At 31.1% G+C, this 19925-nt stretch overlaps 1 protein-coding gene and 1 long non-coding RNA gene across 11 annotated transcripts in view; one reads left to right on the plus strand and one right to left on the minus strand.

Moving 5' to 3' along the window:
• The window catches only part of sel (canopy family protein seele), an 81069-nt gene extending 65598 nt beyond the window's left edge, over positions 1 to 15471 (plus strand). For 5 of the 9 annotated variants that reach the window (XM_076489473.1, XM_076489474.1, XM_076489475.1 and 2 more), the window contains exon 6: positions 1913 to 6525. In XM_076489473.1, the coding sequence (XP_076345588.1) occupies positions 1913 to 1992 (80 nt within the window). In that variant the 3' untranslated portion in view covers positions 1993 to 6525. Of the gene's footprint in view, positions 1 to 1912; positions 6526 to 11435; positions 13582 to 15400 lie in introns of those variants that run through there. The other 4 variants (XM_076489480.1, XM_076489481.1, XM_076489478.1 and 1 more) reach the window with 3 other exon arrangements.
• The window catches only part of LOC143244558 (uncharacterized), a 41002-nt gene continuing 31934 nt past the window's right edge, over positions 10858 to 19925 (minus strand). The window contains exons 3-4 of one of the 2 annotated variants that reach the window (XR_013025199.1): positions 18600 to 18807; positions 10858 to 11211 (exon numbers count right to left, since the gene is read on the minus strand). This is a non-coding gene — a long non-coding RNA (uncharacterized LOC143244558). Of the gene's footprint in view, positions 11212 to 13944; positions 14708 to 18599; positions 18808 to 19925 lie in introns of those variants that run through there. The other variant, XR_013025200.1, reaches the window with a different exon arrangement.

The following is a 19925-nucleotide window of genomic DNA, read 5'->3' on the forward strand; positions in this document are numbered from 1 at the left end:
TAGCTGAGTTACAATTTCTGCTTGTAATATTGATTACAGGTATTGCTCTGTTTTTATGTTTGAGTTGAGGCAATAGCATGACCCTGTAATGCAAATTTCTGTTTGTTGTATTTCTTGCTCCTATCAGTTTTTCAGGTGTCAGCTGGATGCAAACTTATTCTTTGTAATCCTGGTTGATTGATGGTAAGACACACTGTTTATTTATGATTGAGATTGGTGTGAATGTGTATCATATGGTCCACATGTCCTAGCGACAAGTTTAGGTTGCTCTAAGTTGTTTTTCTTTGGGTGATCCTCAACCTTCTGATGCCAAAGATGGGTTGTGCAACCTCATTTGTCCAGTTGAGGCTGGTTAAATCCATTGCCAAGGCTACTTGTTTTCTCCATTGTTCTATTTCAGCAAATTGTTCCATGAGTTATTGTTTCTCTTCATCTGGGTATTGAGTTTACTTTGAGTATGTCTTTTGTAGATCAGGTCTGTTGGAGCTGACTAGTTTCTAGATTGATTTGTGCAGTGGTGGATGATTCAAAGTTGCTCCACTTCTTTTCATGTGGACTGTACCTCTCAGAATCTGTTAAGCTTATGTAATTTGTTTTTTCATATATTTACTTGGGTAAACCTTGACTTTCTGATTCCTAGGATGGGTTGTGGAACCTGACCTGTCTAGTTGAGGTTGGACAGATTCCATTGCCAAGACTTTTTCTCCATTGGCCTTTTATAGTGAACTGTCCCTTGACTTGTTATATCTTCTCATGTGGACATCTAGTTTGTTTCGTAGAGTGGCTCATCAACTGTGGAGGTTAGCTTGTTTTTGATCTAGCTTGTGCAATGGTTTGTGATTCAAATTTTCCATTTTTATCATGTGTAGTGCACCTTTCAGGATGTATTAACTTTGTGCAAGTCCTTCTTTTCCACCCATGTCAAGTTTATTTCCTTCTTTTGAGGCAAAGAGAATATCTGTTCCCTAAGTAGTGCAGTGCCCTGCATTTGTGTGATGGTTTCGCCTCTGAGCACATCAGTTATTTCTAGGTAGTCACTTTACACTTGATTTCAGTGTCAGGTGCTCACAGTGGCTCCTACACTGTTTCAGTGAGAGATTCTAGCTTTATGTGAGGGAGATAAGGCTGTATTGGAGGTTAACATTTTCTTACCCTTTCTCTTTGCTGTTGGTGTTCTTCATTTCAGATCATGTCAATTCTAGAAAGTAAGAATTGAGTGGGAGCATCAGAGGGAGCTTGTTGCACCAATATGGGTGGTGCAATACTATTGGTGATGAGTAGTCACAGGTTAAAAAAACAGCACAACATTTGTGGGTTATATATACTTCTGCACTGAGGTTTGAATTTTTAGTTTAAAATAAAGATTTAGTGGTTGTTAGAGGGATGTAAATACACCTTTTCAGTGTAAGAGATGCAAACTGTCAATTTAAAAACTATATTACAGTGCCAATTGTATTGATACACAATGATAATAAAGTGGTTCACTTAAATTTTAAAAATAATAAAATGTTGTGATGTGTCCTTTGACCTTAAAGAGAGAGTTAATAGATGTCAGGTTGAAATTGACTAGATGTACAAAATAGAATGTTGTGATAAAAAAAAATTTTAGAGAAGAGGGAAGCATTTTTAATATTTTTTTCATGACAAAAGTTTTGAATCTTCTTCACCTAAATTATTATATAAATACTAAATCTATTACTTGAATTTGTTAAAGCATTAGTTAGATACCACATAGAAAGCTTTTACTAAATTTCATGCAATTTGATTACATTTTCTACTTATCAGTAATGCTTTTGTCATCTGGAAAGGATAAACAACTGGTATTTGTTTGAGTAGTTTGTATTTCTTGAATACACTTGATTAACTGATTCATATGATTGGATAATTGATAATAATTATCTATAATTTTCAGAACTTTGCAAGAACTTGAAGGATGAAGAAGTAACTATAGAAAATGATCATTACATTTTAGAATCTCATAAAGAATTATGAATTGTATACCATTTTACTAGTTTTTAAGGAGTTTTATTGTTAGAGTATGATATTTTATCCTCCACATTGTATTCTATAAAAAGTTATCTCTGGAAATATTTCCATATGGAAGATCACATGAATAAGATACCACAATTAAAAAGGTTCTACTGGGATATACAAATCAAATATTATTGTATAAAAATGTGGATTCTGCAATATTATAAAGGTAATGGTAAATCTAATTAAAAGTTAATATTTTGAATATTTTTGCTTGCCTTTATGAGTTCAAGATATTATAAAGTAGAACATAAAATTCACTACATCACACAAAAACTTGGTTCATCATAATAAAAAAACATTTATTTTTGCATTTGTCATTTTGTTAAGCCTATATATATTTTTATTATAAAATGTGTAAATTAAATTGTAGAATACAGCTGTAGCATTCATTCTTTAGCCTATTAATGTACCTACAAATAATTGAAATTCTAACAGTATTGTTATTTGTATTTTTAAAAATTTAAAATAAGTTTAACAAATCTACATTTAAATGTATATTGGTATTAATAATGGTAATAAGTATTTATTATTAGAATACATAATGCTCTTTTGTGATTTTTTCCTATATAGTTTTCATTTAAAACTAAATTTATTTTTCATTTGTTTTTGAAAATCTTTGGAAACATTTTAAAATAAATTTTAAAAATAATCACTCTAACTGTAATATTAGTGTTAAAAATTCATGAAAATAAACATTTATTATTAAAATTCATAAAGGTCTTCCTTTTTATTTTTTTTGTTTTACTTTTCTGCATTGAAATTATTAATTATTATAAAAGATAGTAAAATATTTTCTACTGTTATAATTTTAAAAATCAAATAAAAGTTGGTTATCAAGATAAAAGTAAAAAATGTTATACAGAGATTTATCTGTGATAAAATAATCATCTTTTCTTCTTACGGTTAAACAAACAAAATACCTATCATATAATGGGAAATGATTAATTTTGATTCTCAAAATTATATATAAATGAATGATTTATAAAAATGTTTTCTAATAATTATTTATAATCTAGTAACTGTATTTATATTTGATTGTATCTTTAAATATTGCTTGATTAATGTTTTGACTTTTGTATATTTTTAGTTATGATAAATTCTTATAAAATGAAACAAAAACCTGGTTCTCAAAGATAGAAGCCTACATCAACTGTATGAGCATGTAAATTATTGTGATGGTAAAGGCAATTAATTTTGTCACTACTTTTGCTATCTTTTTTTTTTTTTTTTTTTTCTGTCTTCCTGATTTTGACTTTATTATCCTGCTGAGCTAAAGAAATGCAATTTATCTTTAGTATTTTAAAAATTTTAAATGTACTACAGGTAAAACTTGGTTATTCTGTAGTTGTAGTCAAGGGTGCTAGTTGGACAAAATATGGTGATGTCACATCACTTTCTCCCCTTGACAACCATAAAAATGCATCCACCCTTTAACAGAGTCAACTACATTATAGTCAGCATTTTGTATGGCCCAAACAGCCATGGGTTTTAACTCCCATTTGGTGTCTGCAGTCAGGACCTTTGGAAACACCATACAGATATGGTCTTACTATGCAATGAGATAGCCCATTTGTGATTTCATGTTGTGGGCTTGGCCAATAAACTGTGACAAACTCGTATTATTTCAGCATTGTGATCCAATGTGCTGTAGTCTTCTCCAGGTTTCAAAAATTTATTAACTAATTCAGTGAAGTATGGTTCACCCAGTTGATGAATCTTCTATCACAACTAGTGGCAGTAGTATTTAAGAAGAAAATATGTAACAGTTCTTCCATCATAATGCAATATTTGCATTCAGGAACCATGAACATGTGACTAACATGTAATTACACATTCCACTCCATCCTGCAACTGCGATACAACTGTTCTGATTGTTATCATTAATGTTAGTCTTTAATAAAATTTCATAAGCATGATGGTGATAGACTAACGTTGAAGCCTTGCTAAAGCAGCTTTAGGGATCAGAATGCTTGCTCACACTGCTCACCATATCTCAGGTGCACTTCTACAATTGCAGATCACTTGGTATAACTTATAACGTCCATCTTTGTGCTCAAATAATTTTAAATTTACCTTTGTTGCTCAGCTTAATTTTTCAGTATCTGAAAACCTGACTGAACATACTAAACTAATGGGATCTTCTAATGTGTCCTGAGATTGATATATTCAAGACAATGAGAAGGCATCAATGTGAGTTACTATGTTTACCCACTAGTAATCTGTGCAGAGTCTTGGTATTCCATTTTTCTTCCTAACAATGACTACTAGGATTAATCAAGCACTTTCTGATGGCTGTATGATTCCATTCTGCAGAATTTGTTGTATCTCAGCACTTGAACCTCCCTAGTACTCCAAGGAAGTCAGCACAATGGTTGCTTTATTGGATGTACATCTGTATCTATGTGGTAATGGATCACCACTGTTCATCCCAATTGGTCATCTGGTCCCATAAACATATTAGTATATTTACTCAACAATTCACTGAGTTGCTTTTGCTAAATTGGATTAAGATTGTTTGTGCAAGACATTAAACAATGCTCTAAGATGTATTGACAAATTAGTATATGGTTTTGACCATAGCAAGGTCACTGCTAGCTTTATTTACTTTGAACTTGCTTATCATACTAATGGCAATACTAATATCCAACTGAATAGTTGATCATATATTATTGCAGAGCAGTACTGGGACACCATTTCTTGTTGGACAGACCTCCGTCTTTGCTAATTCTGCCTGTTTTTTGGATAAGGAACCTTATCTGAGGTGTGACTTCTATCATTGCATTATATATAATCAAAACATTAGACTGTGTACATTCTCTGAGCCAAGTGCACTCATGCCACCCTTTGTTTCTGGGCTACATTTATTTACATATTTTATGTATGGTATTGAAGAAGTGCTGTTGTTAGTATGAAAACTAATATAATCTTAGGGTGTATTTACAGACACACTGATTACAAATGAAAAAAGGTAATTATCTTGAGATTTCTCTTTAAATAATTAGTTATGCCTTTGTTGGAATACTGTGAATGCTTTGGTTTCTTATTGAGAAATAGAATAATGACTTACTGGAAAGAATTCAGAAGAGGGTTACTAGGATGATTATAAGACATTAGTTAACTGGTTGTATAGGCAAAACTGATGGATAAACTTTGCAACACATCCATCCCAAGCTTGTCTATTACAGATCCAAGATGACTATTTCTGTGGACAACATCTTCTAAACTGAGTTAAAGGTTTGCCTCTCTTCTAACATCTAATATGTATAGCTGTTCTCAAGAACAAAGTCACTGTGCAAACCAGTTGTCTATCTCAGAGGGGTTGAAAGAGAGTAAGATTCACCAGAGATCTTACCCACTCCCGTGTCTTATGGAAATTCACTTTCTCATCCTCACCCTTATTTGCATATAATAAGCTTCATCCAGCTGTAACTGATCTGGGCTGAAAGATATACTCTTTGATGCATTCTGTCCCTACCCCACAAGCTGGTAGTCATATCTGACTTGGGTTGTATTATTCTCCAAATACTAACCTATGTACACTGTAAAATTAAGATTACTATGGACAAAACAGCTGTCATCAAGTTAGGTTGGAATTAAGTTAGAAAATCTGACTATTCTGTACTCTTTAATCACTTATGATTCAAAGAATAATTTTGAAACTCTCTTCCTAAAATATTGAGAAGAGTGACCACTGCTACAAATTAGGGTTGAGATGCATTGAAATTGGCCAACAACTGAGAATACAGTTATGCAATAACAAGTTGCAAAGAAAATGCCTCTTTATGGAGTGTCTAGAAGTTGCTGAAGTTTCTTGTGATCACAACATCAGTGGGCATTGCAAATGACCTAGCATTTGAGACTGTTTTGCCACTTCAACTTACCAGTCTCTTTACACACTTTTATATAACAAAATGTTCAAAAGGAAGAGGTTTGATACTACTTCTGCATATTTATGAGTTTATAAGAGTTAATGTTGAACACTTGAGTTCAACAACGTGTTTGTCAGAAGAATAGTACTGCCATAGGTGTAGCTTGTAGAGTTCCCAGATTAAGGAAACATTCCACATTTGTGGAGGAAACTAGGAATAAGGTTTCATGGGGAGAAAATATTTTTGAAATGGAGGATTTAAATGAAAGTGAAATGTTATGTTCTTTGTTACCAAATTATTAGAAATATTTCAATCATTTAATCTACTTTGTAATAGTAAGTGATGCAATAACCAATAACACTGTTTTTGTTTTAACTATAAATCCCATCTTAGAAATATATTAACTCTATCAGGACCACATTAGTGACAGTTTGTCACCTCTGCCTGTTTTGTTCTCACACTTTCTACATAAGATCTTGTTTGCACTTGTTTATACAATATCCAACATGCAAGGAAAGTAGTTACTTGAAAATATGAAAGAAGTAAAACTGGATTTTTCTCATCATCTTTTATCAGAAAGTTGCATTTTACGTATTGAATAAATATTAATTTGTTTGATATTTATCAAGTATCTGTGTTTGTTATTCACCTTTACATGTTGAAGCAGTTATATAGCAATGAAAATAGCACAAAAGACCAATGAACAGTAAAAGCATTAAATAATGCTTGACAACATGCCCGTCTTGCAGTCAACAGTTAAGCAACTTAAACAGCAACAAAAATGTTTGCAGTGAGTTATTTTTCCCTTGTAAACAGTTGGAACATTTTAGACAGTGGCAGATAGCTTTCATAGTTTTGCCATAGTGAAGACGGCAAGCAAGTTTAGTGGCAACATTACAATTACTTTAAATAGTTGGAAAAAAATACCCAAAATAGTAACAATCAGAAACCCTAATTTTGATTAGTTTTGTAACAATCTATTTTATTGTACTTTCAATTAATCAAGTGTTGGAATGTGGAAAATAGGGATAATACTAATAGGAAACAAATTTCAATTAACTGAATACTTTTATGGAATTTGCTATATTTAGAATTTAGATTAATTTAGTGTTGCATCAATTGAAGACTGATTTAGATTAATTGATTAAATCACTCAGCTCTGGCCTTGGGTAACAAGGTGATTCTTCATTTTGCAAATGTATTTATGGGTGGTATTAAAGTATGAATTTTAGACAAAGATGCAATTAAATCAAACACTTACGCTGATGACATCTATATTTGGATTGCTAGTACTGTATGCTTCAAAAATTCTTTCATACATGCCAAGGACTCCCACAAAACTTTTAACATCCTCACACATTTGCTTCCTTAATATCATCTTCTCAAGAAAACATTACTTTTCTTTACATTAAGTTGTACATAGAAGGACCAGATAAGTCAAAATGTCTGCACTATGTAATTACATTAAATAAAATAAAATAGCATGCTTCAGTCACTACTACAATATTCTCAGGTAAAATTTGCTTCCCAAAAAAGATAATGATAAAGATTCCACAGGATAACAGAAAATTGGATCAGGAAATATATCAAGGAGTCAAGTTGAACTTTTTTGACAGGACACAATGCAAAACATAGAATGAAAACAATATTTAACACTCAAAAACAGTTAAGGTTAAAACAACTGCACAAGGTGAGAAACAAACTTTTACTGGATCATTAACTCCAAAGACCTAGATACATTTTATTATTTCACTTCAGGAGTGTACTACTACTTAAAGAAGACTTTCATGCAACAATCCAACTGCTTGAGCTTTAAAAAGAGATGAGAGAGAGCATAGCATTATGTATAGAATTCCACAAAGCTGTTCCTATCTGTGCACTTAGGTCACTAAAATCATTGTTCATCATTCTCCTTGAAACATAAGGGAGATATCATCCTGCTTTTGTATAATGTGTTCAACTTTACTATCATTCTTTGTCAATGGAAGGCAAGGTGTTATTTTACTGCACAGGCAAATTAAAAGACCATGCACTGTACACCATTTCTCTTGCCTTTATCACATAGAAGCTAAGCAGAACTCAAACTGCACTATTTATACTGACTCCCTTAGTTCTCTACTGGCCCTGGAATCATTTCACGTTAGTTCACACCCTGTTCTTGTTGATATTCAAAACCAACTGGCCCATTTTTCTTTAACATGTACTTCTATCCAGTTTTTCTGGATACTGGGCCACGTTTGTATTCATGGGAACAAGCTTGCTGACACCGCAGCTACATCCACTTGCTCTGCCATTATCACTGTTGTGCCTGTTCCATACGTGGACAAAAGTCCTGTATTCAAGGCTTGTCTCTGTGCCAGTTGGCAGTCAACTTGGAGTGAGCAACAAGGAAAGCTTTTCCAAATAAAACTAAATATTGGACTTTAGCTGTTTTGCTTCTGTAAGGATCGGAAAGAGGAAGTTATTCAAATTAGACTATGCATTGGTCACAGTTTTTTAAATCATAATTTTCTTTTATCTGGGACTGAGGCAGCAATGTGTTGTCTTTGACATTCAGGTCACAATAAGCCACATTTTACTGTCTTGCTGTCATTATGAGTCTCAATGGCACCATTTTAAATATGTTCTGTCCAAAGGTTTATCCATAGCATTAGACAGTGTTATTGGCGGTGGTGACACTGTCCACCTTGGAAATGTTTTTAGTTTTCTTAAGACCATTAATCTTTTTAATGTTATTTAAGTTTTTTAATTTATACATTAGACCTTTTTTAGTGTGATTTCCTTTTAAAAGTCCATCTAGTTCAGTTTGAAATCAGAAAATGGCTGTAACATCAAATAACTCGAAACCAGGACTGGAAAGGCCAACTTCAGGTGACTAACGCTGCTGTTTGAACTACTTGTTAGTCATCCTGGTGAGTTATAATTAAAATTTTGCTCCCAGTCTTTTAAAACTTTTATTACTTTCTGAAAATGACCATAACATTAAATAATTCCAAACCAGGACTGGAAAGACTAACTTCAGGTGACTGATGGTGGTTTTTGTACTTACATGTTAGTCTTCCTGGTGAGTTATGATAATTACAATTATGCTACAGAAAGTCCTTTATAACTTGTATTACTGTAGTTTTTCTCTTACTGCTGTGGACTAGATGTAAACATTGGTTTTAATGTTATTTATGTATTTTTAAACTTTTTGTTTTATTTTAATTTCCTTTTATGAATTTTACTAAATTTACTTTAGTTTTAGCTTTTCACCAGATATTTGGCACAGATAGCCTAGCTGCTTTGTGCCATAAAACACCAAAACCAACCAATCTTTTTTTCAAGAGAAAACAATTTTAAGGATCTTTATCTCTCATATGAGAACCCTCTCCATCACAGGTACCATTTTAAAAACTCTCCTCTGAATCTCTTCCATCGTTTTAATGTTTTTCCTAAGGAAAGAAACTCAATACTCCAAATGTGGCCTAACCATTGACTTAAACAATGACATTATAACTTTAGAATTGTATTTAGTATTTCTGTAGATTCAACCTAAAATGTTGTTTGCCCTACCACTAGCAACAGCACACTGTTTTGTATGGCTTAAAAGACCGATCAACAATTACATCAAGATACTTTTATTTCATGACACTGTTAAGGTTATTCCCATCATATTATACTTATAAGTCAAGTCATGATATAATCCACATGCAATATCCTGTATTTATCACAATTAAAACCCATCTGCTATTTGCTTGCCCAAACTAACTAAATACTTTTGTGAAGTAGTATCAACCTCTTCACAGCTGGAAACACCAAAGATCATTTTATCATCAGCAAATTTATTAATCTTTCTCCCATTCCTTCATCTTTGTTATTAATGTAAATTAAAAAGAGCAATAATCCTAAGACTGAGCCTTCAGGTACACCACTTGCAATATTAATCCAGTTGGATTGAACTCCATTTATAACAACCCTCTTCTGTATTCCATCAAGCCACTCTTCTATCCATTTACTTATCCCCCACACCAATAGAGATAAGTTTCATTACAAGCCTTTTACATGGCACTTTGTTAACTGCTTTCTGAAAATATAGGTACACTAAATCTACACCCTTACCCTTGTCTACATAAGCAATAACCTTTTTAAAGGATGTCAAAATATTTGTAAGGCAATATTTTCCCTCAGGTGAAACCATGTCAATTATCCAATAAAGTTTTAAACTTTGTTAAATGACTTTGCTAAGTATCTTTTATCAGAATTTCCAAAATTTTTCCCACCTATAATTACTGGGTAAACTTTTGCTACCTCCCTTGAAAATAGTAGTGACATTGGCTAATTTCTAATTTGTTGGTACTTATATACTATTTGAGGACTTACAAAAAATTGTAGTAATTGGCTCACATACTAAGTTCTTGACCTGTTTTAAAACTTTTGGGAAATATTATCTGGCCCTTGAGCCTTATCATTCTTTTAATTTTCCAATTTTATTTTAACAAAGTCAGAACTTATGTAATTTTCTTGTTCGACATCATTTTCATTTCTCAGTTGTTCAAGATGAGGAATACTAAAAACTAAACAAAAAGTAGAATTTAATACCTAGCCATTTCATAATCATTGGATACAAGCCTTCCTTTGTCATCCTAGTATTTTGTTTATCCCTAATATACTTTAAAAAATCTTTACCATTAATTTTTATGTTTTCAGCCAAATTTTTCATACATCCTTTGTATTTCCTGTTTGACCAACTTTATTGTTCTTTTGTAATCTTCTATAATACTACTCAATTTAAATTTCTCAAATTTGTGATGCTTTTCTTTATTTTTATCTCTTATACCCTTTGTGAGGCAACCTGGTTTTTCACTTGCAGCTGTAACGTGGTTGTGAGCTAACTTGCAGGAAGGCAAAGTGGGTTGTTTCAGCTAAGCCATTTGAATTTCGTGTTATGTGAAATATTTTTTAAAGTGAGGATACATGCACTAACTTGAAGGTTTACAGTTAAAACAAAGAGACTCGAAGCTAAGACTTCCAATAACAGTTTTATTCAAGCCATCAAAATCTTAATATTTACACTCGCATTTATCACAGGTGATCATTTTAACTCTATTAACATGCTGACTGATGTTTAAGAAAGAATGGCATTAAAATTATTTACAAAGAACTTGCGTACGAAATGGCCACTAATAGCAAGACACATCTTATATACTTGTCCTTGATTCCTTCTTGAGTTCTTTCCCTTCTTCTTCTGATGAAGATGAAATCTGAGATGTAAGCCTTCTAGATGATTATCTTGATGCTAGATTCATTGTGTTCATTCTTCTTTTTTCTTAAACCCCATCAAAATAAAATAATTCAGATTTACTTTATGTAATGTATGTTCTACTTTTGTTAATTTAATCTGCTGTTGTTCTGCAGGACCAATCTTGTTACTTGTGGGAAAAAGGAATATTTTGGTGCGATGATCACGGCATATATAAATGTGCTGTTTTCTTTTGATGTATGTATTACTCTTGTGTTATTCAGCTCTAAAAAGCTTTTTTTTTTCTTCAGAAATGACATTTTTTCAGGAGTATATGATGAAGAAGAACAGTTATTACTGAAAGAAGACAACTGTTCAAGAGATTTCTCTTCTCAATGAGAGTCTTTGGTCAATGCTGGGAAAGTCTGTGACTTCTTTCTTGATGTAGCTACAAAATATTGTAGTAGTACAGTGCCTATCAAATTTGAAGCTAAATTGGTGGCCTTTAAAGGATTTTCAAGCATTCCTCAATTAGAGTAATACAATCCTGTTTCTGATCAATGCTAGTCAACTGTTTTTGCCAACAGATAAGCCCCAACTGATGATCTATCTGTGATGAATATACCTATTAGAACATTTCAATATAGCATTGGCTGAGAGGTCACAGGAAACAGATTAGTGTCTTTTGAGGGAGGCTAAGCAGATTTTTTAATCAAAATTTTAAAATTACAGTAAAAGAAGGTCTGGCTCATTTCATTTTAGACAGTTCTTTTCTGGAATGAATAGATTCAGGGACAGGAAATGAAATTTCTGATATGAAATATGTGTGATTTAGTGTTTGAATTAGGAGAAAAAAAAATGAAAGTACATATCTGGACATAAAAGATGAGTCAAATGTGGAAGCACGTAAAGAGACGTGTAGTATTTTTGACTTTCCATGATGTTCTCAAAGTAGCCTGTAAGAACTGCAGAAACAGTATAATTTTTTTATTATAGGGCAGTGTGATATTTTCTCTACTTTTTTTGTAGTCTTTATACAAAAGAAAGTAAGATACAATAGGTTTGCAAACAATTACAAGTCAAGGTTTCTACTCAGACAAGTGCTCGTGTACTGGAATGGGGAGAGAGAGTTTTATTTGTGCTTGCTCACCACAAAAATACCTTCAAAAAATAAAATGTGATTGCAATATGTGATAAAATAATATATGAAAGTTCACTCTCAAATGCAGTCAACAGCAAAGTCTATATATGAATAAGTCTGAAGTCTGGTAAAAAGTAGGTAAGTTTGTGAAAAATAATCATGTCACTAAGTCTAGCACTATATACTAAACAAACAAAAAAAGATAATATAAACAAAGTTCTTTCTTTCTTCAGGTGCATGTGACCAAATACCATTAATGTCAGCAAGGGTATCATAATCTTAGGCTATCATATGGTTGGCCAACATGGAAGACCACTAATTGTATTTGTAGCATCTTTCACATTATATCAATTTCCTCTGATGGATAAAATATATGATAACCTTGATAGCTTATTCAGTTCCCTTGTGATTTTTCTATAATAAAAACAATTGCAGAAATACACTGGAAATTAGAAATATTTATCAAGTATCCAAGAGATAGAAAATGCTGTCTTTAAAAATATAAAATCAACTAAAGATTAACCTGCAAGTGGCCAAGAAATGAAAGTAATTTACTCTTTCCTTTGGGGAAGCACTTCCTGAATACTACTTTATAACACCACCAGAAGAAGCAAAAGTTTAGTGTATATTAATCATAATGCAGTAAAATCATTTAAGTATTAAATGTATATGAAAATATAACCTTTTAACCCTTTGTTTGTTTCATTAATTAATTGCACATACTAATGTTTTAAAAAGATACATTTAAAATTTAGTTAAAAATTTTACTAGCAATGTATTTCAATAAACTTTATACCAGATTGTAGTTTCTAATTACAATTATTATATTATTTAAGTTTTAATTTCATAGTTTCAAAATAAGTTTTGACAATTCTCAGTCTTCAGTTTTGTTGTCATGTAACATTCATTTATTATTAGTTCCTCCCTTTTAGTTTGCACAACTTTACTAATTTAGCTTCTGCAGTGTTTAGCTAAATAACTACAAGATATAAATAATAGTAAGGTCAAATATACAATTGAACGATCTAGCTTCTCTGTTTACTGAAATATCAATATATATTTTCATCTCATGACAAAAATTCCACCTATCTATACTTAACTCTCAAAGCAGTTTTTAAAACTATGAGTCCTTACTTGATGCAAATATTTAAAACCAATACAAATTTTTTTTTCTATTTAAAGATTACAACTGCCCTTTTGAATTTGGTAGCAATAAATGTTAATTTAAGAGGAATTTATTATTGTATATCTAAGTGAAGTCATTGCTCTCAGCAGTAATAAAGATTTTTATCATATATGTCACTTAATTAAACAAATGAATTACTGTTGTTTTGGAACATTCTATTATAATGACAAATATATTTTCATGTTATGAAATGCATATTTAAAATGCACATCAGTTTTTGTTTGTGTACATATTTCATACTAAGCATTATGTCACTGTATGAAAATCTAGTATTGTGTTTGTGCTGTGCTCACTGATGAGTAAGCTGTTAGATACGTGTCAGTCCATAAAAACTACACAATTTAAATGAAGTAGTTTTGAAAAGGTTAGCAACTGAAATTATAAATATCATTAATTTAAGATGTTGCAACATCTTATAAACTTAAAGAAAAAATACATGTTCATTTCATTTCAACGGAAATTGATGATTTAACTACAATTATTGTTAGGGTAGAACAAGTGACAGATAAAAAGTTTTATTGTAAAATATTTGAAATTCATTAAGGGTGTCTTAGAAACAATGAAAATAAAATATGAAAACCATATGATCAAAAGAAGTATTTTTAGCATAAAAATCACCTTGCACTTAGAATCCAGTGAGACTGACTCGGAAAATGCTCTGTAAATTCACAGATAAATCTTCAGTATAAGTACATGTTGTTTTCTATAAACTCTGATTTTGTCTAGAACTGAACTGTAAAACATAGTAGTGTGGTAATTTTGATACACTGATTTTCTGAAATTATGAATGATTTGAGTTTGTTAGGTATTAGGAGGCTAGGCAAATTCTGAAGTAAACTAAATTTTACTAAACCATTTGTTGACTCTGTGGTAAGAATTGGACTTGGTGTGAAGTGTAATACACAATGAAAGAATTCTTTATTCAAGCACAAACAAAATGTATGTACTTCTGGTGCTGGTCAGTCATCTACTGGATTTGTGAATTTATCAAGTTAGAATACTCCTTCAAAACTTAAACTAGCTGATTCTCTCGAAATGATGTCTAAATCTCATGTTACATAGTTGAAACAGTAAATATACACTAACCCAAAGCAACTAACACCACCCATGTGGCTGATCATTCCCATTAAAACATAAAGGAAGCTCTAATTTCTATAGGTATCACCTGACCCATCACTGTTAAGACACTGCTCTTGATCTTCATACACAAGGTGCAACTTTACAACAATATCTGCTTTTGGCAGACCAGGTGTTATCTTCAAGAGAATGACAAAAAGAAAAAATAACTTGAATAGAATTAACTCATTGACTTTCTTAACTACATGTCATGCAAAAACTGCACATAAATAAATGAAATAATTTTCAAAATTCTACATTAAAGTTAGAAGGTAGAAAGTTCATGGTATTCCTGCATACCACTTTGGGGTGGTTAGAAACTTGACAAGTATATTTAATGCATATTGGATAATATTTTACAAATTGTGATTAACAGAATATTGACTAACTTTCAGACCTCCAATACAGTCGACTAAAATTTTGGGCAGGATAGGCAGTTGTTAAGCAACAACATGCCTCAGCTACTCAAGTAAATAAACATTTCACAGAACATAAACTGTGAAAAACATATTTCATAAAATTTATCCTTACATTATTTGAATATTCATGTGCATTCTTGGACACATTTTTTCTTACATATTAATCATGATTCACTCTACAGACGTTGTGTGTAGCATATTTGTTTTGTATCAAGCTGTACAATAGCTTTCATTGCATATTCTGCTTATAACTTTTAAATAATAGAATAGAAAAAGGAAAGCTAGTTAACAATTTAACACTACCCTCTGCTGATTATTGAACTACTCTGATCCTACCAGAAAATTGTATTAGATAGTTATGCTTTCAATGCATTCATAGACCTAATCTGATGTACTTTTTTTTTGTGGCAACAGGACATAAATCTTCAGATTCACAGTCCAGGAATGCTCATCTACATGGCTGTACTTAGCACTATAATGACTACAAATAAAATATAGACATGCTTTTGAAGAGTAATGGACTAGATCCAATGCCCAATTCTATGAAGATGTATATGCTTTCTCACAAGTGAAATTCTAGCTATATTGCTAACAAAGTAATATATTTGGCTGAAGGAAGTAATTAATAAAAACAAAACAATATAAAGATATTTTAAAATATCTTTATTTATTACTCTTACTGCAAAAGAAATAAACCACACATACATAAAAGCATAAAATACCAGTTTCTTTTCATCTCAGTTTCTAATATAAAACTTTCTTGAAAAAACCTACTTAACAGTGTAAAATTTCTCACATTTACATATATTAAATTTCCTTTCTATTTTAAACTGTGTAACATTCAATGTGGTTTTAAATTTATTATTAAAATAATCTGTGAAAGACCAATTATGGATGGAAAAAACAAGGTGAGTGAGTCAGTGAGCTCCATTATGACCATAATTTTAAAACTATATCTATAGTGCAAAGTTACACAAGAGATGATTAAGTGCTCACCAGAGAAAATTGAAAAAAATTAATAAAATTAGATGTTTCTGTTTATTCACCTACCACATATGAATATTGGCCTCCATACCTGTGGTGGGCACAACACAGACAAGTGTAGCTTTGTGCTTCATTCCAAACAAATAAACACATATGAATATGGTATAAAAGCTGTTGAATATTATTTAGATAGATACCCAAGTTTATTATATTCACCTTTTGATAAAGAAGTGTTAAGTGAAGGTTTAAACATCAAATCAAGTAACTGCAATTTTGCTTATAAAGGCAATATACATTAACAAATTTCTGGAACATGAATGGCAACAAAAGTGTTTCCAACCTTTTGCCATTTTAGGGATGGGATATTTTGAAATTGAAATGTTCAATAGTTTATGAAATTATTTTGTTGGTAATTATATGAATTACTTGAAGAAGAGTTGGAAAAGGTCTATAGATGATACTTTTCTATTATGCAACACATCCTTTTATTATGGAATATATTTTTTAAAAATTTAAACAAACTAACCCTAACATATCTTTACTTTTGAAATGAATAATTTGGGTTTATCCTTCTTATATTTGGCCCGACTTGGCCAGGTGGGTTAAGGTGTTCAACTGAAATTGTAAACATGCTCACTCTTTTAGCCATGGGGGCATTATAATGTGATGGTCAATCACAATATTCATTGGTAAAAGAGTAGCCCAAGAGTTAGCAGTGGGTGGTGATGACTAGCTGCCTCTCCTCTAGTCTTACACTGCTAAATTACAGATGGTTAGTGCAGGTAATCCTCATGTAGCTTTGTGCGAAATTCAAAATGAACCAAACCTTTTATATGTATATGGCTAACAAAAAAAGGAAGACTGTAATATTGAAATGGATTTATAGTAAATTCTACTAATTTATACCAGTACTTATATTTTATTTTAATCATCCTATACATACTAAATTAAATATTTCATTTTTCCTTGCTCAATGAATTTTTTTATTGTTTTTATCCTGGAAGTTCAACTACACAGATTGCTAAAATTAAAATATTACCTTAGGAAGTGTCATTATCAGAAAATTTAATGTAGAGAGGTTTTAATTTATCTAAACTTAGAAAGAAAACTAATAATAATATAAAAGAAGAATAAATTATTCCTTATACAATAATGAATTAACCTGGAGTTAATATTAATGATATCAAAAAGGAAATGGAAAGAATTTTAGGTAAAACACTGAAAGTTAAGTTTAAAAAAAATTATGCTATCTTAAATCAGAGAAATAAAAGAAATCTTATGTATTAATTTTTCCTTGTCCCTGCTGGGACAGCTGTAGATCTTTGGATTTACAATGCTAAAATCATGAGTTAGATTCCCCTCAATGAACACAATACTGTAATGTATTATACATACAATATATATATATATATTAAAAGAAGCATGTATCATTATGGATCAGTATAAAGCATGGCTCTTTCACCAGTATCTTTTATTAAAATTTAAAGCAGCTATTCTTGGTAAAACAAACTTGTAATCAAAAAGAACCCTATTTAATATAGGAATTGCAACTGTATTTTAAAGTCTACAATGCTCATTTATAATTATTATATTATTATTTTTAAAATATAAATAGAATATCCATAGTACATAGATCTGCATATAAAATATCTTGACATCCATATTTTTGTATTCCTTTAGTAAAAGACTTTTCTACTACTTTATTTAGAACTTAAAATTATTCAACAAAAAGATTTGTTTCACTTCACAGTTATGCAACAGGATATCTTCACTCTGTCACAAGGGGAATCAAGTCTCAGAAATATATCATTGCAAATCTATAAACTTAACGTTAACCAAATGGGGGATTGTACAACAAAATACCCATTAAAACACAAAACTACATTTAGAGTGCACAAACAGAAAAAGCAGGGTAAAAGCTGAATTAGTATTTCATTAAGCATAACACTATTTTTGTTTTGGGTATAAAAACAACCACTATACAGCAATGAGTGCATTTTACAGGTTGGTGTTTAGTTGATCTGTTTACTTGAAATGTTACATATAAATATGCTTTCTTTGTAATTTACACATGGATTATTATTCATTTGGTTGAATCTTTTTTGAATATTGTCTTTCTATTTGCACTTTATTTGTGATGCTGTTACACTGTTCCCAGTGAGTGGTGCATGAGTCGTTACATTATAATGCTATGTATATAACATATATGTTATACATTTTGTGTTTGGCAGTTCAATAAACTGTATTGTATAATGGAATGTTTGAAATATATAGAGACAATAATTTAATTGGTATGTAATCATCAAAAGAACATGGTTGGTTTTATATAATGTAAAACATATTCTAATATTAAATCAGACTAGTGTTTAAAATTGGGATGGTAAATCATTGAAAGTAGAAACTGAATATGAATAGAGGGGCCTCAGAAAATGTAGGATTTCTGGGCCACATTAAAATTAATCTGGCCATAAATTATGAATTGAAAGCTCGTAAAGAAAAGCAGTATGTAATTGAATAAATGAGAACAGAGAGTAAACAGATTCTACTTAACTATATACACAAAATAAGCTAGATAAATAAACAAATAACTTGTACAAGAAAATATACAGTCAGAAGGAGAATTACTTACCTATAGAAACTCTGACAGTAGATCCTGTAATATAACAGTGGAAATATGATGTGGTTTGGCAAGGGATCCCATTTGAGTCTTTGTCTGTTCATTTTGAATATTATGTACCTCTCCTTCCAACTGAGATATAGTGTCTTTACATTTCAGCATATTATTCTCCTCTTGCTTGTAAAGAGCCCAGGCAGTGGTGCATTAGAAACCAAACATGCTACAATGTAAAATGTTATTATTTTAGATGAAATGTTGAAGATCGACTTACTTCCTCTTATAACAGAGTCTTCGTCCATAGTTAATTCCTTTGTTTCTGTTTGACCATTGAAACTGAGGTCCCCTTATTAATTAATAAGCTGCCATTATAATGGTGGGATGTCAGACCACTTTATCAAAAGTGCAGGTTAAGGTTAATTTAAGATATCATTTTCTACTTTTTTAATATTTTCATTAGTAACAGTGTTAAAATATTGTCTTGGTCAAGCAACATCCTAAAGTTTGCTGTGTGCTTATGCATAAGTCACCTACAGATGATGTAAACAGCACCTGTGGATGTCCCAGTCCACCCAAGCTTCAAGAGGTCTCACACTTCATCCAACTGAAATATTCTTAGCATCTTTTATCTAAACAACATATGAAACTGTACTTGCTAACTATTGTAACATGAGTTCACCAATTAATGATATATTTTTTCTGGTAATTAATTCACTTCCTGTCAAATGGTTCAGTGTCAAACCTGAATTATTCCCTCTTCCACATTAATTGAATATGCTCAATGCATTGATTGTAATTAAACTTTACTATATGTAACAAAAAAAAAATGTGTTAAGCTTTTAGTAAAATGTACATGGATGTTATAAACAAAAAAAATCAGATATATTTAAAAGTATTTGTGCTGAATATATATCAGTAAGTTGTTAATATCAGTCTGATTCGGATACTGACAACTCTAAATGCAAGATGATTATTTATGTGGATTATAAAAATACTTGTCTGTCATACAATTTACATATATTTGTTTAGCCTATTGAACCTTCAAAATGTTTATCTACATTTTTCTAGCATCTCTGTATACAGTAAGGTATTTACTCTCCTCTGCCATAAGCTTATGCTGAATCAGCAGTGTAACATAAAATGAATAGCTGATAACTCTACCACTTTCTAAAGCCATGATGAAATATGAATTTTTGCCATAACTCATACACTTAGGATTAACAAAAATAAATAACTGTATCCTTAAAAAATGTTTCACAAACCAATAACTGTAGTTAACTTCATACATTGAGATATTAAGATCCTTATTAAATCTTTTTCTTTATTTTAATGTTGTTTCCC

This window comes from Tachypleus tridentatus, chromosome 2 (genome assembly GCF_004210375.1).
Source record: "Tachypleus tridentatus isolate NWPU-2018 chromosome 2, ASM421037v1, whole genome shotgun sequence".
NCBI lineage: Eukaryota > Metazoa > Arthropoda > Merostomata > Xiphosura > Limulidae > Tachypleus > Tachypleus tridentatus.